General features: G+C 31.1%; 5 protein-coding genes across 7 annotated transcripts; 4 read left to right on the top strand and 1 right to left on the bottom strand.

Annotated features, from left to right (window-relative positions):
- Nucleotides 1–392: 392 nt before the first annotated feature.
- Nucleotides 393–2,257, bottom strand: LOC107911638 (annexin D2-like). Its single transcript, NM_001327048.1, has 5 exons — nucleotides 2,182–2,257; nucleotides 1,436–1,581; nucleotides 1,099–1,317; nucleotides 790–1,002; nucleotides 393–689 (listed from the first exon to the last, which is right to left on the bottom strand). The coding sequence occupies exons 1-5, from the start codon at nucleotides 2,255–2,257 to the stop codon at nucleotides 393–395; spliced, it is 951 nt and encodes a 316-aa protein (NP_001313977.1).
- Nucleotides 2,258–4,272: 2,015 nt separating this feature from the next.
- Nucleotides 4,273–7,713, top strand: LOC107911637 (UDP-N-acetylglucosamine transporter ROCK1). Its single transcript, XM_016839505.2, has 7 exons — nucleotides 4,273–4,744; nucleotides 5,546–5,594; nucleotides 5,685–5,911; nucleotides 6,175–6,373; nucleotides 6,472–6,615; nucleotides 6,858–6,932; nucleotides 7,227–7,713. Exons 1-7 carry the CDS (start codon nucleotides 4,617–4,619, stop codon nucleotides 7,386–7,388), a joined length of 984 nt encoding a protein of 327 aa, XP_016694994.1. The 5' UTR covers nucleotides 4,273–4,616; the 3' UTR covers nucleotides 7,389–7,713.
- Nucleotides 7,714–8,394: 681 nt separating this feature from the next.
- Nucleotides 8,395–11,635, top strand: LOC107911636 (ras-related protein RABH1e). Of its 3 annotated transcripts, none has more exons than XM_016839504.2 (7): nucleotides 8,405–8,727; nucleotides 9,155–9,225; nucleotides 9,756–9,844; nucleotides 10,007–10,118; nucleotides 10,456–10,546; nucleotides 10,867–11,103; nucleotides 11,251–11,635. In XM_016839504.2, exons 1-6 carry the CDS (start codon nucleotides 8,611–8,613, stop codon nucleotides 11,011–11,013), a joined length of 627 nt encoding a protein of 208 aa, XP_016694993.1. In that variant the 5' UTR covers nucleotides 8,405–8,610; the 3' UTR covers nucleotides 11,014–11,103; nucleotides 11,251–11,635. The 3 variants fall into 3 exon arrangements, with proteins under 3 accessions (XP_040961558.1, XP_016694993.1, XP_016694992.1); XM_016839503.2 differs by having other exon boundaries at nucleotides 8,409–8,727; nucleotides 11,219–11,635; XM_041105624.1 differs by lacking the exon at nucleotides 11,251–11,635 and having other exon boundaries at nucleotides 8,395–8,727; nucleotides 10,839–10,921.
- Nucleotides 11,636–16,534: 4,899 nt separating this feature from the next.
- On the top strand, nucleotides 16,535–18,018 carry LOC107911221 (protein SENSITIVE TO PROTON RHIZOTOXICITY 1). Its single transcript, XM_016839096.2, has one exon. It carries the CDS (start codon nucleotides 16,768–16,770, stop codon nucleotides 17,779–17,781), a length of 1,014 nt encoding a protein of 337 aa, XP_016694585.2. The 5' UTR covers nucleotides 16,535–16,767; the 3' UTR covers nucleotides 17,782–18,018.
- Nucleotides 18,019–22,834: 4,816 nt separating this feature from the next.
- LOC107911635 (protein SENSITIVE TO PROTON RHIZOTOXICITY 1) lies at nucleotides 22,835–24,154 on the top strand. The gene has a single exon (XM_016839502.2). It carries the CDS (start codon nucleotides 22,914–22,916, stop codon nucleotides 23,937–23,939), a length of 1,026 nt encoding a protein of 341 aa, XP_016694991.1. The 5' UTR covers nucleotides 22,835–22,913; the 3' UTR covers nucleotides 23,940–24,154.
- The last annotated feature ends 137 nt before the right edge of the window (nucleotides 24,155–24,291 follow it).

Raw genomic sequence — 24,291 nt, 5'->3', positions numbered from 1 at the left:
TGACGTTAGAAATAATTTATTAACTCTAAAGGCTAAAAAATAGGGGGAAAAGTACATTTTGAAAAATAATTTTTCAAATTCTCTTTCTTGAAATAACAAAAAAATGTTTGAATAATAAAAATTTTAAGAAATAGTTGTATAGAGTTTTACCGAGTATCACTAACAATGGAGCTTCAAATCATGGGCAAACAATGATTGAATCCGAAATTGAACTCAAACAAATCGAAAAATACCTGTAAACGAACTCAATCATTTTATTTTGAATGTTCTATCATGGAAGCAAGCAATGCTTTAGATAATGAAAACGATGAAAAACCAAGCATAAATTATTAAGTCATAGCGGATAAGGCAAACTAGACATTCATACAGAGGAACTTAATACCGAAGACGGTTCATGCATCTCCAGCTCCGATCAAGGCAAGAAGAAACTTCTCATAGTCACCCGAAGTATCTTTAGCAATTGCTTGTTCGAGAGGGATGCTGTTTCTTCGTTGATATGCCTCCTTAATACGTACCATGTCGACCTCTGCACGAGTTGTGACGACTCGGGTAAGAGCCCATTCATCGGATCCCAACTTATTGATGGCTTGACGTAGAACCTTCTCGAAATATTGCTCTGGGGTGGTCAAGCACTTGATCACAGCTCTTAGTAATTTGAGGAATTCATCACTGGGATCAGCCTTCAAATCCTGCAAACCCGTATTTCATCATTAGTTTGATTCGAACATAGTAAAAGGATTTACATATTTCGTCGAGAAAAATGACCATCGTTTATTGTTTATCATCTACCTTGTTGATAGCATTGCCGAATGAGGTATTGTAATGGTTGAGAGTTGCATTGAGCTGTGCCTTACTCCTTGTTGATACAATCCTAATCACCTCCTCATCGGTATAATGCTTGTCCGAGATTTTATCATGAAGTATCTTAGCCTCAGATTTTGCCAATGTCATGTTCACCTCCTCTCCCTCATATCGGAATGCACTAACAAGAGGGACCAAAAGCTGCACCAAGCAAGTGAAATAAAACACTTTATAAATCTTATGTAGGCATTCAACTCGAGAACGATAAAAGCATGGCAAAGAAAGTCAAGCCGGAACCTTGCGGTACTCTCCGGTAGTGTGGTGAGCAACATCTTCTTCAAGGGATTTCTTATAACGAGCATGATACGCCTTTTTCACATTGAGTAGTTCATGCGAAGACCTACTGCAAGCTATCTCCATGAGAATCCAATTGCTTGATGTGAACTTCTTTGTAGCTTCATTAGCCAGATGAGCATCTCGCTCTGCAGGGTCCAACGTAAAAAGCAGCACAGCCCGCTGTAGAATGTCAAAGCAGAACAAAAATCTCAATAAGTTAAAGAAAACGTAATATTCGAAACTATTACAAAAAAAAAATGTCCAATGCCAGACATCAAAATGTATGTCGAAATTTGACCTCGAAATCACTTGTAAGTTCCTTCTCCAAACACTTGAGAAGATCTTCCCCATAAGCTTCACCATAAACTTTCCGAATTGAATTGCGCTGTGCTGCATTCCTGTGAGCCAATATGTCGATAATCAATTGCTCGTTCGTACCCCAGCCTGCCAAAGAATATCGGAAACAGTTCATCGTCATAGCTTGTTCTTTCAGCAATTAAAACAAACAGTAACAGGGAGTATCTGTTGATTGTATGATACAATATCTATTACTCCAAAATAGCACAAATTAAAATACTATTTCATTACCCCATCAAATGCAGATTGAGAAAAAGATGACGGTCCTTCAATATAAGCAATTAAGCATACAAATAGCAGATAACATTCACTTGATCTACAAATTATAAGGGCAAACTCTGATGTCCAGAGACATATAACCAAAGTAATCTTGATCTTCCATTTAAAAAATGCAGATCAGATGGTGATCCAACACTGACAGATCAGATCTGGAATCCATTTCCAGATGAACAACTTCAAGAAAGCCTTTATGAACGATTTTCAAAGATCATAGCGAAGGAGATGATGACAAAATATGAAACCACCCAAGAAAAAAAAGCAGATCAATCAAAATACATAAAAAAAAAACCCCATAATTCAATACAATGCTATACCATCAAACATCAACTCAAACAAGTCAAGAACAAAACATGGAAAGATAGATGAATGATTCAACTTAGTAAGTATAGAACTAAAGAATAAAAGGACCTTCAAAAGCTTTCCGAAGTTGCTCAGCATCCTCAGAAGGAGAAGGAACGTGAACTGGAACTTTGAGGGTTGCCATTGAAACTTTCTTTGGTTTGTTTTCAGTGATTGTGGAAAATGTCTATAGCCTTAAAACGCTTTATATTACATTAAAAGCAATCAAATTCCTTCCTCTCTTTTTTTTTTTTTTGTATTTTCTAAATTTTGTTATTAACTTTCCTTTTCTTCCGCACGTTGAAAGTATATTATTATTATTTTCTAATCGTATCAGTTTCTTTTAAAGATAATGTCTAAAATTAAATATAATCTTTTTTCAACATATTCAAATTTATGTTTTTTATACTAATAACAATAATTATATAATTGAGTTAAGATTTAATTAATAAAAGTAATACTATTATTATAATTATACGGTAACTAGGCATTCACATGAGAATTTCCGCCCATATTTTCACATAATTATTGAATAAGGACAGAACAGTGAATCTTATCTTTGTTGATAATGTAATATAAGTCGGGATTTTAATACTGTTTCACATTTCAAATATTTGATTTTGGTATAGCGAAGTACATTTACTTAAAATTTGAATTAAATTAAGTTTAAATTTCAAAAATATTATATTGAACAGAGTAGTTATAAATTTTTAATAATTAATTTTTATAAACAATAAAATGGACAGGTGTACGTATATTTCATGAACTGAATTTTTCACTAACTTTTAATTATTTAAAATATAAAAAAATAGTTCACTTTAAATTAATAGAAATAATTATAAAATATTATATGAAAATATTTTTAAATTGTTTTTTTTTATAAAACTAATGAGCTAAACCGATAAGAACAGTGGAAAAACATGACCACCTTTTACATTTATTCATAATCTATTTGTGTATTTATATTATTTATATTAGTACTAAGAGTTTGACTGAATTGGTATTATTAATTAATTATAGATATAGTAAATTTTTTATTTTTAATTTTATAAAAAAATTATTTTAGTATTTTATTTAATTTTTTTGTCTCTTTAAATTCTTGAACTTATACTTCCTGCTAAATCACCCTGCAATGGATGAAAAAGTTAATGTTTGTTAGTTAACATTGCTAATGTGGCATATATATGGATTATCACGTAGATGACATTCAGAATTTAATTAACTTTTTAAAATTATAAAAATATTTTTATAATTTTAATAATTTTAAATTTTAAAATAATTTTTATATATTTAAAATTTTTAAAAATTAATTAAATACGAATGTGTATGTGATAATGCACACATATGTTAAAAAAACGTTAACTTTATAGATTGACCAATGAAATTTTAATGATGTTTGTAAAAGTTGAAATTTTAATAATCAGATTCGGTTCACACTTTGCATTATATAAAGCATATATGAAATATTTATAGATTTATTTTTATTTAAGTCTCTATTGTCCTCCTCAAAACTATTTTAATTTGACTCCTTGCAATCATTGACCTCATTGCTTCTTAATTATAATCATAGCTAATTGGGATATATATTATTTGTTTTATACATATTTTTTAATATTAATTAATATGGAAAAAAACAATTCAAATTTATCATAAACTTCAACATAAATGATGAAATTATTAGATAAACAAGTTTAATGAAATGGAATTAGACCTATATATGGTCGGGTCATTCGGTTCGGCCCAAAGACCCTCCTGAAAAGTGAGTGAGAGGGTTTAGATAAAAATATAAACTTGAAAAGTGAAATTAGGTAAAAAATAAGACTCGTTAAAAAACTGGTCGGATCTCAAGTAAGATTTTTTACCTAATATGCAAAAAAATGTATTTATTTTTTTTTACTTTTTTTAATATTTTGTTTTTATTTTCTTATTATTATTGCTTAGATATTGTATAACTCTTATTTTATTGTTAATTTTGTTATTATTTTAAAGACATTTACTTATTAAGTTGCATCTATATATTATTTAAATATATATATATTTTTAAATTTATTTTTAATTTGTTGAAAAATGTTTATTTTTATTTTAATGATTTTAGTAATTTTGGTGTATTATATATTTTTTAAAAATAATATAATATGAGTGAACCAGGCCTAAAATTTTGATTGGCCCGGCCGGGCCATCTACACCTCTAGTTTACTTCAAAAGCAATGAACTTCTCAAATGGAATGCGGTGGTCAATCTTCAAATTTGAAATTGAGCAGCTTGGCTCCACTTGATTAGCCGGGTTAAACCGAAGAAGCCGAAAGGAAACAATTTAGTTTACTTCAGTGAAGAGCCGAAGATCCGCGAGAGTTACCGCTACTTTTTCTTTTTCCTGACGGGGAAAAAATTAGAATCATTCTCTGATCTCATCTCAGTCATCCGCCAACAAAACCATCAGACAAGCAAGGATCGACGTTGAACAAGAAATCTCCCATCTAGCTTATTCGTGAAGGTCGCCAAAAATGGTGGCGACAAAGCCCAACGCTTCTACTCCTATTACAGGCAAAATGAGTCCGCGCATTTGGTTTTACTCCATTTTGCTCACTCTTCAATACGGAGCGCAGCCTCTTATCTCCAAGCGCTTCACCAGGTAACCATTTTTCCTTCAAAAAATTTTAATTTATTTAATTATTTGCTTTTTAAATTGGATTGTAATTGATCACCTGCTGGATTTTATAGAAAATAATTTTTGAGTGATCTTTTCGAAATTTTGATTTGCATTATGGGGTAATGTAGTAATTGGAACTGTTTTTGTAATATCTTAGTTTATCATGATCTTTTGGCTAAGTTGAATATTCATTCATTTTCCTGGTTTTTGTTTTATTTTGTTCTTTTTAAGATTGGCAACTTAGTTAGAGATATTGACGTTTGAATTGGTCTCTAGAGAGCTTATTCCTTCCTTGAACTTGAAGCATCATCTTGGTTTGCCCATGCATTTGATGCGATTAGTAGCGGGAAATCTTCATTGGCATCAACTGCTTAAATGTACCCTTGTTGGCTTATATCTTAATGCTATCTTTTAAAGTATTCAATGCTAGGATGTAAATTCAGTTTAATAATGATGGTGAATATCCCAGCTCTTGCACAGTGCACACATGTATGCTTTGACTTTTCATTTTTCGTTAGTACCCATATCCGTCAACAATCTAGATGATATAGAGCTATGAGTCCCTAAGAACCCTTCAAATACATGGAAATTCTGAAAAAAATTGAACTTGTCCGTGTTGAGCTCATACCTGTGTCTGATTTTTATACTTGAATCCAGGTAGCAGAGCATGTATATGGATCATAAACAACATCTGACTTCTTTGTTTACATACTTGCTGGAGTCTATTTGAACAAATTTTATTTTCCAAGTCTTTAACTCATTTTTTTAATTATTATTATACAGACGGGAAGTAATTGTAACGTCGTCAGTCTTGATATGTGAAATAGCAAAGGTAATCTTACATGTAATTTATACTTTTGGTTCTTTTAGCTTTTAAACATTTGAGTTTATGAGATCATTTACTTTTGAATATGTTTACTAGGTTGCATGTGCTATAATTCTCATGGCGAAAGATGGTAGCATAAAGAGACTGGCGAAGGAATGGACTTTGATGGGTTCACTTACTGCATCGGGTCTTCCTGCTGCAATTTATGCACTTCAAAATAGCTTGTTGCAAATATCTTACAGGAACCTGGATTCGCTTACTTTCTCAATGCTGAACCAGACAAAAATATTTTTCACTGCCTTATTTACATATATCATACTGAGGTATCTTCTCCAAGGGGTCCTTTATCTATCATTTATCTTCTTTAGTACTGATCTACTGGTTCCGATTAAAGCTAGAGACTAGGTTGATGTTTGTGTATATTACCCATTACTGCTCACCAATATGCTAGTCTCCTTTTGAGTTTTCAAATGACTTTTTCTTGCAGTATGTTTTACGAATGTGGTTGTTTTTTCTTTGCAAAATGGGCATTATGGTTTTTTTTTTTTTTTAGTTTTTTGACTTAATTTGTTGTGTGTCTATGCAGGCAAAGGCAGTCAATTCAACAAACTGGGGCTCTGTTTTTGTTGATCATGGCAGCTGTTCTTCTAAGTATCGGTGAAGGTTCTAGCAAAGCTTCTAGCACTGGTGATCCTGAGCAAATTCTATTTTACGGAATTGTACCTGTTTTAGTTGCTTCTGTACTTTCTGGTCTGGCTTCTGCATTATGTCAATGGGCTTCTCAGGTGAGAAACGGCCTATTTTCCTTTTTACCTATTTTTAATAAACAAATTATCTATGCTTGCCTATTTCTTAACTTTCATTAAAAATTTCTTTATTACAGGTCAAGAAGCACTCATCATACTTGATGACTGTAGAAATGTCTATTGTTGGAAGTTTGTGCTTACTGGCTAGTACCTCTAAGTCTCCAGATGGAGAAGCTATCAGACGCCATGGATTCTTTTATGGTTGGACTCCACTAACTCTGGTAATAATCGTTCTTTTTCCTAAAAATTCTCTGGAGAACATAGGGGATGCTCTTGGGTTTACATAAGCAGGGAAACTATAGTATAAGACTGGGTAGGGAGCCTGCAGGGAGCTTTGCAAGCTAAGGCTACCTAAGTTCTCTCTAAAGGATGTACATTAAGTTTATTTCTGCAATACTTTTTTTGTTTAAACTGCTATGGTACATGCATAGTTTTAACACATCTATCTTTCTTCCTTTTTCAGATTCCGGTTGTAGCCAATGCTGTCGGTGGGATTCTTGTTGGCCTTGTCACCAGCCTTGCAGGTGGCGTGAGAAAGGTAGGCCTAACTACATAGAACTAATACGGTGACTACTTAGGACGGAGCATTGAAGAGTGGAGTGGTGATTAAATGGGTGCTTGTCGACATGGAGGCTATTGAATTGCATGTGTTAATCAAGTAAACAAAAAATCAAATCTAAAGTCATCAGACCTGCAGATTTCGAAATAATATTTTTGAGGGATCATTAAAGAGAAGAGTGATGTTTGCTTTATTGTTTGAATTTATTTTCTATACCGCATTTTGTTTTCTCAAGGGTACTTACGCCAGCAAAATTTTCTCAAATGCGATCAGGGGTTTGTCATTGTTTCGGCACTTCTTGTAACAGCGATGCTGCAGTTCCTGTTTGAAGGAAAACCTCCATCAGTATATTGTCTCGTGGCTCTTCCACTTGTCATTAGTAGCATTTCAATATACCAGAAATATCCGTACAAAGTCAAAAAGAAGGAAGCCTAATAACACCTGTAGGCAGGTAAGGGAATTTCTCATAGTGACCCCAATTATTATAGTTTACATTTGTTTTTCCCAAGTTCTACAGGGAGGGTTTACAGGAATTTTACATGTATGCAACTGAAGAAGGCATTTTATACCTGCTTGAATTTGGGAAGTTAAAGAAAACCCAAGGCTTTGATGCAATTCTTACCTTTTGGAGCAGTATAAAGTTGTATGAATTATGAATTGAATAATCATGTATGTGATTGTGAAGTAATTGAGAAGATCTATAGAATTCTTTTTAATGAGAAGAAAATACATAGTTATGGATGGTGCTGGCTTCACTTAACTAAGCATTTCTTCGCATCTAGTTAGATTCTAAAAAAAATATCATGATCCTCCCTTTTTTTGTCATTATAGAGGTAATGAAGGCCTTAATTGACTGCCATTAAGAATTATAACATATGGATCTACATCTTCTCCAATTGGGGTTTCAAGTTTCTTTTTACTGTTGGAATGCCTCAAGTTCCAAACTATTGAAACCACCAAGTGGGGTCAAATTCCCCTTTATTATTCTGTTACTATTATTTAATCACCATTCATAAATTAATTAATGTATTGAAAAAATCAACAGAAATAAATTGAATCTGATCTCTTCGACTTGGGAGTCACGAAAACTTAAAAAAGTGATAGAATCCGGGGTTTATAAATGTTCTTTTAACTTGGAAAACTTCGACTTTTACCAACAATATAAAAGTTTTATTGGCATTTTTAATAAGATTTTAAATTTTATATGCAAAATAATAATTTAATATATCTATTAAAGATTAAATATGTAACAATTTTTAATTATACTTTTGGAATGAAAAAAAAATTGAACTCAAATCAAAACGAATAAATACTAAATAGGACAAATTGAAAATGTGGGAATAATTCAAGGATAAAATTCTATTCTCGATCCCCGAATACTCTGATGAGTTTATCCCGTCTCCTTATAAAGGAAGGGATAAAATTGGAAAGAAAAAAGCTGTTCAAAGGTTTTGACTCTCGATAATTGGCGGTTTCTCGAACTCACTATATAAACGATTGAAGTCAAAGCTTTCCTTCATTTTCTTCTCTCTTCTCAAAATTAAAAAGTTTCATTTCCATTTCCATAATAATAGTAATTTTATTTTATTTTCCTTCCTGGTTCAGATCTGAAACTCTCGTTTATACAATCGAAGAGAGAGAGAGAAGAAATTGAAAAATGGCGACGGTGTCCCCTCTGGCGAAATACAAGCTTGTATTCTTAGGCGATCAATCTGTCGGCAAAACCAGCATTATCACCCGCTTCATGTACGATAAATTCGACACCACTTATCAGGTCAATTTTTCACGATAAATTCGACACCACTTATCAGGTCAATTTTTCATTCATTTTTTTTAACTATTCGACGTGGTTTTTCTGAGTAAGATTTTACCGTTTCTTAAATTCCTCTGTCGCTCGTAATTTAGTCCCGTATTTGGTTTATTATCACTCTCCGTTAGATAATGATCGGGAGTATTAGTCACGGATGTAAATGTCGTCGTTTCTTCTGTTGTTGATCTCGATCGAAATGATCTTAGTTTAAAAAATGCTTGATTTTTAGGGTACAGGAAATTATGACCAATTTTGTATAATAGCTTAACCAGATCTTGATTTTTATTTTTTTAAATATGATTAATTTAGATTTTGAATCGGCAGTTTTTATGTATATTTTGCTTGAAGAAAAAGAAATTGCTCCTGATTCATTGATATAAATCAATTGCAGGCCACTATAGGAATTGATTTTTTGTCAAAGACAATGTATCTTGAAGATCGAACGGTTCGATTGCAGCTTTGGTACTATGTTTTCTTCCTCTACGCCCCTCTTTTCTGAACAATGTAGAATCTTGGATAACTTTGATCAGCGATTCATTTCGATAAACGCTGAATGAATACAGAGCATATTTCTTGCAAATTTGTTTTGGACTTCTTCTAAATTTAGATTTTAGTCAACAAACTAGTGCCAAATAGAGCTTATATTTGTTGTCACTTGTCAAAAATTATTTCATTTTGTTGTGTACTTTTATCATCTTAAAAAATAACTATCCTCATCAATTCCAAGGATTGACTATTCACCCGGTCCAATAGACCAAGTTTGGATGATTTTTTTCTTGATGACCAGTTTGATCCGAATCACTATTTGTAAATAAAACATTATTTGAATTTAATTATAAACATAAATTTTAAATATTTAAAACCAGTAAACTGAACTCTCGGGTCAGTCTCGCCTGATCAAGGTTGGGTAAAAATTTCAACAAAATTCAGGCCATAGCCGAGCTCGACCTATTATCTCTTCTCTGTTTGAGTTTTATCTTATAATTTCACAGGGATACTGCAGGGCAGGAGAGATTTAGGAGTCTTATTCCAAGTTATATCAGAGATTCTTCTGTTGCAGTAATTGCCTATGATGTAGCTAGTGAGTATCAGCTAGCCAAATACTTTATATCATACATGTACATGTACATGCATAGTTATTATGTTTTATTAATTGAACACTCTTTGGTAACCATTATTATTTGTTTGGCGTACGCCTTAACCTGAATTATTCCCATCCCTCACTTGGATGATCACTTTGCAGATAGACAATCATTTTTGAACACTTCAAAGTGGATTGAAGAAGTACGCACAGAACGAGGCACCGATGTCATTATTGTCCTTGTTGGGAACAAAACCGATCTGGTTGATAAAAGGTAAGTGATAAGATGGAAAAATAATTGAACTTCTTGATTGGGTTTCCTTATTGCTGGATTTTAATTGCTTATTTGCTTGGACTTATTCTAATTTAGGAAGTTTAAAATGTCATTTTTCTTTCGCACTTAAGAGGTGTAACAGTTAACTTACAAGCACACGAGCAACATAGAAGATGTTTTTGACTAATTTGGCATGGCCAAGGAAATAACATTTCTTGATTATACTTCTTAAATACTTCTTTTTCTATCCAAAAAATTTCAACAGCAACTTTAAACTAAAAATGTAGTGAATATCTTTTATTGTGTCGTTAATTTGCACAATTTGGTGACTAAACAGGCAGGTTTCTATAGAGGAAGGAGATAGCAAGGCTCGTGAACTTGGAGTCATGTTCATAGAAACCAGTGCAAAAGCAGGATTCAACATTAAGGTGGAAAATACAACAATTTGATAGTCATACAATATTTTGTTAACTGAATTTTTATTTTACTTTATATATTTACATGTTCAACATTTAGGTCCGAATATATGATTCTCTAGATATATTAAAAGATTTGAAACTTAAGCATATTCATATCCTACACTCATATTGCAATAGCAGTGACGTTACATATATGTATTGTTGATCTCCTACTTTTATGCTGTACCTTGCACATCATTTTTCTTGTTTAAAGTAGATGCAGTGGTAGTGTTTACTTTTTGCTCCTTTTGTTAACTTGCAGTTTGAAAATGAATAATGTGAAATTGCAGCCTCTATTCCGCAAGATAGCTGCTGCCTTACCAGGAATGGGATCTCTTTCTTCAACAAAACAGGACGATATGGTTGATGTAAACCTGAAATCCAGTGGAAATTCATATCAAAATCCAGATCAGCAAGGAGGTGGTTGTGCTTGTTAAAACAAATACTGTATTTACTACAAGCTTAGCTTAAGAGATAGGGAAAAAGAGATCCAAATTAAGTTTCCGAACTTCCTTCACGTTACTTAGGTAAGTCTCATTCACCAAATTAAGTTCAATTGGCATGAAAATTTTATTATATATGTTGGGGTCGGATTTTGGATAGAAGTTCTGTTAATTCAAGTTTGGTCCGGTTTGATTTTAGGCCCTGATTTTCTTAGCTGGGTTAATGATCAGTTAGATAACTTCGTCAGTTGGATGAAGGGGAGCAAGACCTGCAAGCAATGAATTAATAAGGTAAGGGGAATACCGGAAATAGATTTTTGAGACATTTTCTGATACGTAAGTCAACAAAAATTTAAGAAAGGAAAGAGGGGCCAAAGAGGCAGAGTGTAAAAGTATTATGGAGAATTCTTTCCTGAAGTCTTGCGTTACGTACTGGTATTCCAAGAATTTCGATCCTATTTGTGGCTCCCGACTTTCTTCTACCTTAATGTGCCCTGTGTGATCAACTTATCTATGAACATGTTATTACTCTTTCTTTTGGTAATTGCTAATGCTTTGTCTTTACAGTCTCACGGACTGAGTGGAAATAATCTAATGAAAAGTTGTTTTTTTCAAATTTTGTTTTGGCATTCAACCATATAAAAAGTTATTTTAGAATTTTATTTTATTTTGCCTTTTTTACCCTTTGAATTAACATTATTTATCAAATCATCCCAAAATGGATGAAAAAGTTAGTTTCGGTTTGACTTGACATTCACGTGTATGTCACTTCAACAAAGTTAAACAAATATTAACTTTTTCATTCCTTTTAGAGTGATTTGATAAAGTTTAAGTTTAAGGATTATAAGAGACTAGTTTTCACCAAAAGAAAAAAGAGAAAATTAAATGGAGGGTTTTTTTTTTGTTTGTAAAATCATAGGGCGGAATAAGTTATTGGGACTTTTTTGAATGCTCTAGCTGCTTATCCAACTTGCTCAAGTTGGGCCTTCGATAAGATTGTTTGTAATTTTAGATCTAATTAATTATAGGTTATTTGCTTTAATTAATAAGTTAGTATTTGGTATGTTGAGAGTGTATTTTTTTATTTCACGGGCAGTATTTAAAAAATTAATGTGTTTTTTTAAAATATTTTTAAAATATTTTACTATAAGAGTTTATAGGACATTTGTCAATATCTTAACATTGTTTGTGAAGTCTAAAAATTTAATGTGTGCCAAATAATTTCCCTTAATTAATAATTAAAAATGCGTTTGCTTGAGTGAGAAAGTAGAAAGATGGAAAGATGGGTGAAAATTTTGAAGGCACCTAATAATAAAGAACAGCAAGAGAAAATAAAACACAAAATATGATGATATATCATCTTAATGCATAAAAGCAATTATTTTAAAATGGAGTGATAAAATAGTGAGAATAAGATATGCGAATTAGTTCTAAAATATATATTATTTAAAAAATTTTATTAATCTTCTTCTCATTTTTTATCTTTACAAAGTAATCCATTGATTAAAATAATTTTTTTTTTAAATTTTCTGTCTTCTCTATCAAGACCTAGAGAAAGAGAAAGAGAAAATTGCTTTTCTAACTTTCTTTTCACTCTACCAAAAATATATATATAATTTTCTGTTCACCCTACCAAGTAAAACATAAAAGTTACTTCATATGGTACAATAGTTTTAGCTATAAGCATTTCCAAATTAGCTCATTTGCTGGCAATTAACACTTACTTGGACATCCATAAATATGACTTTACTTATTGAGAAATGGTGAGTGAAGTATGAATGAAGGATTATTGAAACATATGATTGATGGTAACTTTGCTAGGATTTGGGCTTACATTATTATTGATATTGTTTGAATTATTAAATTGAGGAGTAATGATATAAAGATTAAGTGATTAAAATATTCATTGCCAAAACATATATTCGAATATTCACAATTTAACTCATTCTTATAAACTATTTCAGCTTCAACATCAACATAAGGGTAATGAATTCTTGCTTTGTTTTCAGCAATTTGGAGAATCTTCTGCTTAAGATTGTCAGACAAATTGAGTAAATCTTGCATGGTTATTAACGAGCATGTCATTCTTCTAGATCTTTTCTATAAAAAGAGATGTCGGTGGTCTTCAAAAGTTAACTGGCGGCGGGTACTGGCGTCGCCGACCAGGCCACTGAGTGGAGGCAATTGGATTTGGATGAAACTTTGAATCTGACGTTTAAAGTTTGAGCTTTTTTTCATAATTGATTTCTTGTTTTTGACTAAATGATCATCCCTGTATAAACACATCTACATCTATACTATTTATACTATTATATGTACCAGCCAATCCAAAAACAATTAGGGAAAGTCGAATTTTAACTTCATAAATTAAAATATAAATTTATTATTTTTGTAGGGATTTAACAGAAATTATTTCATTTTTATGAGCTAAAGTGTAATTTTACTGTATATTAATTTATAATTTCTTTATTTATAAGAAGATTGAATTGAATTTTTTTCATTTTAAAAGAGCCAAAGTATAATCTCAATATATATTAATTTATATATATTTTATTTATAAAAGAACTAAATTGAAAATTTTTTATTGTTTGGGGACCAAGGCACTCTCTGCCCCCTTCGAATTTGCCTCTCACTATATGTATATAATAAGAATTTGTCATGTGTCCTTATATAATATTAAAATTAAAATTAATATTTGTCACTCATTTAATCTTGTATTTAAAAAATTAACAAAAACTCTATAAAATCTTGTATTTAAAATTTGTTACATTTTTTTTAAAATTTTTTAAATACAACTTAAAGATATATGATAGAATCTCAATCACATTTGTGCATTTAAGAAATTTCACGGCTTATTTACCAAATAATTAATAATTTTAGTTATTAGAAAATCATCAAGTTGTAGATTTGATTCAACTATTATGCTCAAATATGATTTTTTTTAACAATGAGATTAATTAACTCAAATAATTAATAATTTTAATAATTTTAAATAAAATATTTATGCAAATTAAAAAAAATTCTAAAACATAAAAAAATTGACATGACAAGTTGTAATGTATATTTTAGAGAAAAAAATCTACCTTAGCATTTTAACTCGAATAATTATGTGTGTCGATTGTTTAGTGGAACCAAATTTATATCTAATACAATCGTGTTTTTTATTTAATTTGATTTTTTAAAGAACATATATTTTTTAATTAAAACTTAAATTTTGACATTACAGAATAAAGACCTTTGGATGGTAAGACATGTCCTTAGGAAGTTTAATTTTGTCGGGAACAAGATTGTCAAGATGGCTCTTGCTAATGTGGAGGGTGTTAACGTGATGACAAATATCCCAACGAGTTTAAGTGAAGTCATTGATAAAGATAAGGTTAGTGATGCTTTTGATATTGTAATTCTGAATTAAACTTTTATGAGTTTTTTCTTCACAAAAAAAAAAGTTTGAATTAATAAAAATAATTTTGGTCATTTTAATAATTATGATATAATTAATTCAATTTTTTTAAAGAAAATTACTATCATTAATAGGAATCATAAATAATAGGAATACATTGACATAACACATAGCTCAAACTACGAATAAAACAATAAACTGCTATACAGATGTTATTGTCTAAAAAAAACCACAATAGAAAAGAAAAATAGACTAGCAATAACTACAACCAAAAAGTTAATAAACAAATTAGAGATGTGTCACATTAATCAATCTTCGAAAATTGCATCTTAGCTTGTCATTATCGAACTAAACTGACAATAAACCATGGCCTACTAATAAATCACTTGAAGAGCCCAAAAAACACATTGCATTAGTGATGCACAAATAGTTTAGTCTCAAATTACTTCTTCTCTTCGTCATATCAGAATTCAATCTTGTGAATACCATCAAAATGCTCTATCACGATAACATTATTTGAAAACAATTTTATTGATAATACAAATGAAAAGCTTTATAGAATACTTAAATCGTAAATATAAATAAATATGAATACAAATCATGTATAAACCACATCAATAATTGATTCAAAAAATTTAATTCCATAGATCGATTGCATAAAAATAGAATTATATTTTTGGTGGCTATTTTTTTCCTGTGAAAAAACCCTAAAAAAATTTTAAATCATTTTTTTTAAAATTTAGATGAAGTTAGAGAGGTGATTGTATTCGGATGTGTATATTAATCTTTTATATATTTAAAAATGAAAAAGATTAAAAATTTTAAGATGGTACTGATAGAAATTACTCCATATTTATATTATGTGTTATAAAATTTATATTTATATTATAATTTTATTCAAATCCATCCCAAACAAGCAAAGTGGGTATATGTTGAAGGACGCGGTATTTACTGTGATGAGTGGAAGTCTGCTGTGGTCTCCCACATTAGAGCAAAGCATGCCAATGCCAATGCCAATTCCCCCACCACTTTGTTTATTTTAGGAAATTTGGTCTGCAAATTATTCTATTATTGGGTACTTTAGCCGAATAAGGAAAAACCAGGTTTTTCTTTTTAATATGAGACTTTGTTATTTTTTATTCAATATACCCAATTAAATATTAATCTTATATTAGATTTTAACATTATTATATTAAAATAATAATGAATAAATTTATTAGGTCAAAATTATTTTTGTTTTTACTTTATTTTATCCATAATATCCGATTACCATTTATATTGTTCTACTTATTCTTTTTTAATTTCTAACTTACAAATTTAACATTAACTATATCCATATAATACATAAAATCTTTTAAATTAACATTTTCCCCTTACAGTTTTATTTTTTAAAGAGTTAGATTTTGTGATTTTTAATTAAGTGATGTTTCTTATTAAAATATTTTAATATTTTAAATGCATTGAATTTTATAAAATTTTTAAGGTTCTTAGAATCACCTCTACATTTTTTGGGACTAAAGCATTATCATTTCTTTCTTTTTCTTCTTAATATTTTTATTTATAGATATTTATTCTAAAAAGAATGTAATTTTTTTAATGATGTCACTAGAGTTTAGGGTTTATGTTTAAAAAATTACAAAAATAATGTGTCAATGATATAAAAAAATATTAAAATAATATTAAATAATTGATAAGAGATACAAGATGATATGACATCTCTATTTTATACAATATTTTCCCTTAGATTGAGTGGTTTGCTAGAAATAAAGACGAGAAGATGAAAATCATTTTTGGTTTGGAGAAGAGAGAGAAAATAAAAAAATTAATTTAAGTTTAATATATAATATATTAATTTCATATGGATGGTGATGCGTCCAAAATGGCAGGTGGGATGCTTTGATCGGCTCCACATGGTTGATCAAAATTTTTTAACAGTGTTAACTCAAATGAGCTGAACCTATTGACTGGAGTAAAGCTAAAATATCAACGTGAAAAAATATATATAATTTAAGGACTAAATTGTGAATAAAAACTAAATTTTTCATTCAAACACAAAATGGGCGGAAACAAACTTCAAAGCAAAAGTAGATAATGACCCAATAGTTCCATGGCCCAGAGCCGCCACAGAATTATTAAACGGTCAAGGTCTAATTCACACGTGTCAGTACCAGATACATTTAGAGTGTTTCAACTTGCTGTCTCTTATCTTTTCCTCAATAGTTCACAGTAAAAAACATAATATAAAATAGAACGACATGGCCCCTTGTCACTTGCTCTTTCGTAAGCTTATCAAAATCTTACATTACCAAATTTAGAGAAAAAAAAACACTTCACTTCCCCAGTCAAAAATGTCGATTCCCGCAGAACCTTTTCGTACATCGTCGGAATATCCCGGCAACGGAGGACCCTCTCGCCAGCAACATGATCCTATAGCCTTGGCCGCCGATTTACGTGTCCCTCTCCAAAACCTCTCGACGGTGAAACGTAGAATGGATTCACTACAAGATTTCCTATCTCTATCGGTTAACACCAACACTTTGATCTCCAAAGATCAAATGGACCTCGTTTCCTCCGAAATCGCCGACGCTGTACACCAAATCATCACCAACAGTGCCGCTCTCCTCTCTTGTGCCCAAAAAACTCATTGCCGGAATTCGAATCCGACTCCGGAACTGAAACCGGAGTTCGAAGATTCCGATGAAGGAGAACCCGACGTAATCGAGGTAGACGCCGTCGAATTGCTTTCGGAACATTTACATTTCTGCGAAATTTGCCGGAAAAGTTTCAAACGTGACGCGAATCTACGTATGCATATGAGGGCTCACGGAGATCAGTACAAAACTCCGGAAGCGTTGGCAAAGAAATCCGAGAACAATTCGGACGTGATGAATCCGGGTCGAAAAACCCGGTTTTCGTGCCCGTACGAGGGGTGTAATAGGAACAAGAAACACCACAAGTTTAGGTCACTGAAATCGGTCATTTGTGTAAGGAATCATTTCAAGAGAAGCCATTGCCCGAAAATGTATCGTTGCAATAGGTGCCATAAGAAGAGTTTCTCGATTTTGGTGGATTTGAAGGTTCATTTGAAGCATTGTGGCGGAAAGGAAGAGATTAAGAAGTGGAAGTGTAGTTGTGGGAATGGGTTTTCTAGGAAAGATAAGCTTTTCCGACATATATCATTGTTTGAAGGGCATATGCCGGCGATGGTGGCCGAGGAGGATCGGAAGCTAAAAGGAATAGTCGCAATGGAGGAAGATGAACAAAAGAAAGCTTGTTTGGAAGATGGGTTATTTGATGATTGGCTTAATGGGTTTGATTCTCTTGAGAATTATTGTTTGCAAGATATGTTGGAATCATGGTAGTCGCCTAGTTGGTACTGAATTACTGGTTGAGAAGCATTTAGGATTAATTTAGTATTGTTTGTCAAAATTATTTTTGAATTATAAAATACTTTTGAACAAAAATTGAATTTTTCTACTTCTGTTTTGGGTAAAAAAATGTGTTTTTGTAAAGAATTTTTTTTATCTCAAAAATATTGTTGAGAAGCAACACTAAACTTAGTACTAATTAGTTTAAGTTTCGGTTTAGTCATATTAATTTATTTTGGTCCATTTCAACTAATATCACAATCCGTATCATTGCTATAAGATTTTAATATTTTAAATTAATTTTTAATATTTTATTTTTTATAATTACATTTAAAAGTAAATACCATACTAATTCAGTACTACCATAATTAGATTTTGTTTCATAGGACGTAAGTAGAATTATTAGATGACAGTTTGTAGCACAACTCACAGATTTAGATTATTTAGATTTAGTTAACACAATCAAACTATCAATGTGTTATATTCAATTTTTTTTTATAAGAGTCATATTTTCAAAACTATGTTTTTACGTAGAATGTAAATGTTGCAAGTAAAAATTAAAATAGCTTTGGAGAATGAATATCCGATAATTGATATCTCGAAATTTACAATAAATAATAATTAAAATATATGAATATAAATATTTAGTCGAATATACGAAAAAAACTTATAGAAATCAATTATTCCGGTTTAGCAAGCTAGAACTGGGAAGTTGATATAGTTCAGCATACAAAAATGGTTCAATGAAGAAGCGCGATTGAGGAAAAGAAAGGGTTGCTCTAACAGCCATTCAAGCATAACGTCACATTAATCTTTGAACACTCAAAACAGGACATGTTGAGATTAAGAGAAATAAACAAGATCATGCCCTTTCTCCACGTTTGTTCTTCGTCGATTCAATAAACCCTAAACTAGAAATCGTGGAATAAAACATGCCAAAAAGGAGAGTTACGATACGATACACAAAGCCATGCAACTTGGACCACTGACACCACCTCCTCGATGCTGTAGTTTTTTATTAAGGTTCCGCTCTACGATAGCATCCACCTTCACCTTCACATCCCCATGAATGATTTTTGGATTGCAACCTTTCATGAAGGTATTCTCCTACTCCTAGAGCTATTATTATTCTTGTAGCCGAATCTAAAACCGGGTTTCAGTTCTGCAGCAGTTGCATAGTGTTAGTGTATAAGGCAAGTTAGGTTGTTAGCAATCAGTTATACAATCTGGTATACTGTTAGTAGAATTGGTTAGCAGCAGCTAGTCACTCACACATGTATATTAATCCTGTTCCTGTACTAATACAATCAAGCAAATAATACTAGAATATTCAATCAATTTCATTTTATATTTCTTTATTCTGTTTTCCTATACTTACTAACACTTAGGGTAAACTATAAAAATAGTCAATTTTGTTTGACTCAGATTATATTTTAGTCATTTATGTTTGAAATATTGCGTTTTAGTCACTTACGTTATCGTTGTGTTATGAAGTGGTTACTCTACCGTTAAACTCCGTTACCTGTTGTCCCTTACAACAGTCCTACATGGTAGTCCAAATGAGGTTTAAATGCCAACTTAGATGTCTAGTTGCTGAAATTAAATAGGTTTTTAATTAAATAAATTTAATTTGGACTGCCACGTAGGACTGTCATTAGGGAGGTAACGAGCTTAACGGTAGAGTGGCCACTTCGTAACAAAACGATATTATAAGTGACTAAAACGTAACATTTCAAATATAAATGACTAAAATATAATATGAGCCAAACAAAAAAGATTATTTTTATAATTTATCTATATACATATGTCAAACACGAATATCGAAGCATTGTATAAACTATTTAAAGTCTTCAAAAAAGAAGCATGAATATGAGATATAATCTTTCAAATATATAAAAAAAATTGACTATATTAAATTTTTGGGTTTTTTACAAAAATAAAAAAAAATAAAAATTTACCAAAATATTATAACTTTTTTTTATTTACCAAAATATACAAAAAAACAAAAAACAGAAAAAAAAACCTGACAACAACCTGATCAAGCCAATATTTAAATTAAAATAGAGTTATTAAATGAGAATAGTTTATTAAATTAAAATAGAGTTATTACTTAATTAGAATTCTAAGTATCTTAATTATCACTTAACTAATATTAGATTTAATTAAAAAATTAATAGAAATACCAGTAAAAACCAGGAGTAATAATAAAACTGATCACCCATAAATGTAACCCAAATAGAAAAAATAAATTATAATTATAAACTATTCTCATCAAATTTAGTAAATTTTTTAAATAAACTATTCTCATCAAATTACCAAAATAATACATAAAATGCGAATTAGTTTATACTTTTTTAAATAACTTTACTTTAGGTAAAATATATTTACTTTAATAATAAAATAAAAGGCTTTTATGAGTAAAAATCATAAATTAAGAGTTTATTTAACTACAAAAATAGGTTGAGGGCTTGTTTATTAAATAAAAAAGTGAGTTGAAGGAGAATAAAAAATAATAAATAAGGAGGGCTTAGAAGGCAATTAGTCACATTTCAATTTTAGTGCCCGCTGCAACAATTCACTTTCAAAATCTGAAATGGTAAATTTCATGTCATGTCCTTGAAACTGCAGGTGGTCACATTTTAGTCCTTTGGCACCATTGGTGCCGCCAATCTCTTTGGCGCCTTTGGTGCCGCCAATGTGATTGGCCTGATCAGGTTGTTGTCAGGTTTTTTTCTGTTTTTTATTTTTTTTGTATATTTTAATAAAAAAAGTTATAATATTTTAGTAAATAAAGAAAAAGTTATAATATTTTGGTAAATTTTTATTTTTTATAATAATTTTGTAAAAAACCCTAAATTTTTAGTATTTTATTATTTAACCATCAGTTCAACTGAAAATCAAAAGTTAGACTGATTCAATTTTCAATCCCATCTATAACATTGGCCCTCCACAATCATGTCATCTTCATCTGTATGCCATATCATTCTCCTTCTCAGGGACAATGCAAGGCTTTAGTTCCTTCATTGGAAATAAAATGTGTCTCATCTCAATAACACTAAATCTTGTAACATTATAGTACAGTTATTGTATGAAAAGAAGAAGAAGAAAAGTATAGGTTTTGTGCCCCTCCATCCTTCAACTAGAGTGGCAATAAACTCTAGCATGTAAAGGAACTTGCTAATTCAAGTTATTGTATATAATTTTAGATGATTTAATGACCCGACACATAAATTTTCAAATTTCGGCAGCAATTAATCACTTCATTCATTTTTTTTTCTACTTTTTATCACTTTATGTTAAAGTACTAGAAGAGATTTAAATAATTTAGAATGAAAAATAGAGAAATAAGAGGTATCATAAGAGGCAGCCGCATAGCCGGGGTATAAAATGGGAAAATTTTCATTTAGGCCTCTTTAAAATTTTAAAAATTTTAAATTAGAAAAGGTAAAATTGTACTTTATCCCCCAAAATGATAAAATTTTGATTTAATCATTTAAAAATTATAAAGATATAAATTATTTAAATGATGAAATTTTATTTTTTAGTATTATAAAAATATACAATTTAATTTCGACCCACCTAAAAAAAATTTCTACCTTCGCCCTTGGTAAGAAAAGAGATGAAATGAGTCTAGAAGAATCGTGAATTCAATCGAACTTCAGCAACCATAGTATCGAGGCACTTTATGCAATCTCGTACATTGAAAAACTTGGAATTCATTCAACATTAAAGTAGAAACTAACTTCAACATTATAAAAGTTTTGATAAAAAAATTTAAATTAAAACTTATAGTTATACTTATATTTAAATATTTTATTGGGTTGGTATCATCCTTAATCGAGTCATCAACTCAGTTATGAAACTATAGAAACATTTTTTTTAAAATTATAATTAATATTATTATAATGAATTTTTTTATCTTTTCATATTTTTATAACATCTTTAAATAAATGGTAAACTATCAAAATAGTCACTTTTGTTTCCCTCAAGTTACACTTTAATCACTTATGTTTGAAATGTTACATTTTAGTCACTTAGATTAACGTGTTGTAACATTTTAGTCACTGAGCCGTTAATTGTCGTTAACGATATAATGGTAAGATAACGTGACACGTTAAATCATCATTTCAAACAAAAATTTTAGGTTAATTTATACAATTGGTCCCCATATTTTTTTCGTTTTGAGCATTTTTTTTCTTTTATGTTCTTTTAATTTTCCATTCTCTTTATTTTCCTTTTTTTCTTTATTTTCCATTCTCTTCTGCTTCTCCATCTATTTTCTTCCCTTCTCAATCTCTTTTAACGTAAAAGAGAAAAATTAAATTGCTCAAAATGGAAAAATATAGGGACCAATTGTATAATTTAACCTAACATTTTCTTTTGAAATGATATTAACATGCCACGTCAGTTTACCGTTACATCGTTAACGACAATTAATGCTCAATGACTAAAACGTTACAACACAATAACGTAAGCGACTAAAACGTAACATTTCAAATATAAGTGACTAAAATGTAATCCGAAGAAAACAAAAGTGACTATTTTAATAATTTACCCTTAAATAAAACAACTACAAATCTAAAATTTATTATCACGTTCACTTATATTTATTATTGAAAATATTTCTAACATAAAATTAAATAGCTCATTAAAATAAACACATGTTAATAACGATAAAATCAATTATTTTAGATACTAAATTGAATGAGTGACTAAAATAAATCTAAATCAAGCATAGATGTGAGATTGAAACTTTGACATCTCTCCTACTAAGCCAAGTCTTTATTTGCCATAATTAATTTTTTAGGTTTAAAATTTTGGAAAAAAATGCAATAATCAAATGAAAAGATTCTACAAATGATCGAAGAAAAGTCCAAAAGAAAAAATAGTAACCCAATAGTTGCGAGCCACGCAGTTATTAAAAAGGCCGGGATCTGCAATTCACACGTGTCGATCTCAGCGTACATTTCGAGTGTTTCCAACTTGGCTCTCTTCTTGTCTTTTTCAAAGTTCATAATATAAAATAAAATAAAAGAGAAAAGCCTTTTCTACTTGGTCTTCCTTAAGCTTATTAAAATTCAGAAAAGGGAAAAAAAAAAAGAGCTCCACTTCCCCCCAAAAAAAAAATGTCGAATCCCGGAGAACCCTTTCGTATATCGTCGGAATATCCCGGCACCGGAGGAGCCTCTGGACGGCAACAAGAGCCGGACGGCGATGCTAATCTACGTGTTCCACTCCAAAATCTCTCGACGGTGAAAAGTAGGATGGACTCTCTACAAGATTTCCTCTCTCAATCGGTCAACACCAACACTTTGATCTCCAAAGATCAAATGGACTACGTTTCCTCCGAAATCGCCAACGCCGTCCACCAAACCATCATCAACGGTGCCGCTCTTCTCTCTTGTGCCCAAATCCATTACCGTAATCTGGCTCCGGTTCTAAACCCGACTCCAGAAACGAAACCCGAGTTCGAAGATTACAATGGAGGAGAGTCCGAGGTAATCGAGTTAGACGCCGTCGAATTGCTTTCGGAACATTTACATTTCTGCGAAATTTGCGGGAAAGGTTTCAAACGTGATGCGAATCTACGGATGCATATGAGGGCTCACGGAGATCAGTACAAAACTCCAGAAGCGTTGGCGAAGAAACCGGAAGTAAAGAATACGGTTCGGAAAGCCCAGTTCTCGTGCCCGTATGAGGGGTGTAATAGGAACAAGAAACATAAAAAATTTAGGCCACTGAAATCGGTTATCTGTGTAAGGAACCATTTCAAGAGAAGTCATTGCCCAAAAATGTATTGTTGCAATAGGTGCCATAAGAAGAGTTTCTCGGTTTTGGCGGATTTGAAGGCTCATTTGAAGAATTGTGGCGTAGGTGAAGAGAGTAAGAAGTGGAAATGTAGTTGTGGGAATGGGTTTTCGAGGAAAGATAAGCTTTTTGGACATATATCATTGTTCGAAGGGCATATGCCGGCGGTGGCGGCCGAGGAGGATAAGAAGCTGAAAGGAGTGGTGGCAATGGAGGAAGTTGAAGACGAAGATGAAGATGAGTTGACGGAGAAAGAATCCTATTTGTATGATGGGTTTTTTAATGATCTCGATTTGCTTGATGGGTCTGGGTCTTTTGAGAATTACTCTTTGCAAGATGTGTAGGGACCGTCTCGCGATGTGTTGTAGCGTTGTCATCAAGGTAAGACTTGGATTTATATTTAGTGTAAAATTATACGTTGCAAATATGTTTTCCATCCTTTACTTCACTGCTCTATTTTTGTCTTGATTTTTAGTGTTGGTTTCAGATTTTCTAATAATCTTTATTGTAACATATAATAATGTTAGCTTCTTGCAATAACAAAATGCTTCTTATTTTTTGTGCAAGTGTTTTTAAGTGTAAACTGGAAAGTTTGCCAAGCTACACCTCAAAGTTTATGTATGGTTCAATCACGAAAAAGAATGATTGAGAAAAATATGGTTTCTTTAAAACACACAAACACAAAGGCGCCATGTT

This window comes from Gossypium hirsutum, chromosome D11 (assembly GCF_007990345.1).
Source record: "Gossypium hirsutum isolate 1008001.06 chromosome D11, Gossypium_hirsutum_v2.1, whole genome shotgun sequence".
In the NCBI taxonomy this organism is placed as follows: domain Eukaryota; kingdom Viridiplantae; phylum Streptophyta; class Magnoliopsida; order Malvales; family Malvaceae; genus Gossypium; species Gossypium hirsutum.
Note: the sequence above shows the minus strand (reverse complement) of the source record. Positions and strands in the feature narration are given on the sequence as shown.

What these genes read in the sequence shown, in the direction of transcription:
- LOC107911221 (XM_016839096.2), top strand. Translation starts at nt 16,768, where the DNA reads ATGTCGATTCCCGCAGAACCTTTTCGTACATCGTCGGAATATCCCGGC.
- LOC107911638 (NM_001327048.1), bottom strand. Translation starts at nt 2,257, where the DNA reads ATGGCAACCCTCAAAGTTCCAGTTCACGTTCCTTCTCCTTCTGAGGAT. An exon ending in AACTTACAAGTGATTTCGAG is followed by an intron (nt 1,318 to 1,435) that starts GTCAAATTTCGA and finishes GACATTCTACAG; the next exon opens with CGGGCTGTGCTGCTTTTTAC. An exon ending in TCGGCAATGCTATCAACAAG is followed by an intron (nt 690 to 789) that starts GTAGATGATAAA and finishes ACGGGTTTGCAG; the next exon opens with GATTTGAAGGCTGATCCCAG.
- LOC107911635 (XM_016839502.2), top strand. Translation starts at nt 22,914, where the DNA reads ATGTCGAATCCCGGAGAACCCTTTCGTATATCGTCGGAATATCCCGGC.
- LOC107911636 (XM_016839504.2), top strand. Translation starts at nt 8,611, where the DNA reads ATGGCGACGGTGTCCCCTCTGGCGAAATACAAGCTTGTATTCTTAGGC. An exon ending in AATTGCCTATGATGTAGCTA is followed by an intron (nt 9,845 to 10,006) that starts GTGAGTATCAGC and finishes ATCACTTTGCAG; the next exon opens with ATAGACAATCATTTTTGAAC. An exon ending in AAGCAGGATTCAACATTAAG is followed by an intron (nt 10,547 to 10,866) that starts GTGGAAAATACA and finishes GTGAAATTGCAG; the next exon opens with CCTCTATTCCGCAAGATAGC.
- LOC107911637 (XM_016839505.2), top strand. Translation starts at nt 4,617, where the DNA reads ATGGTGGCGACAAAGCCCAACGCTTCTACTCCTATTACAGGCAAAATG. An exon ending in ATCTCCAAGCGCTTCACCAG is followed by an intron (nt 4,745 to 5,545) that starts GTAACCATTTTT and finishes ATTATTATACAG; the next exon opens with ACGGGAAGTAATTGTAACGT. An exon ending in TGATATGTGAAATAGCAAAG is followed by an intron (nt 5,595 to 5,684) that starts GTAATCTTACAT and finishes TATGTTTACTAG; the next exon opens with GTTGCATGTGCTATAATTCT.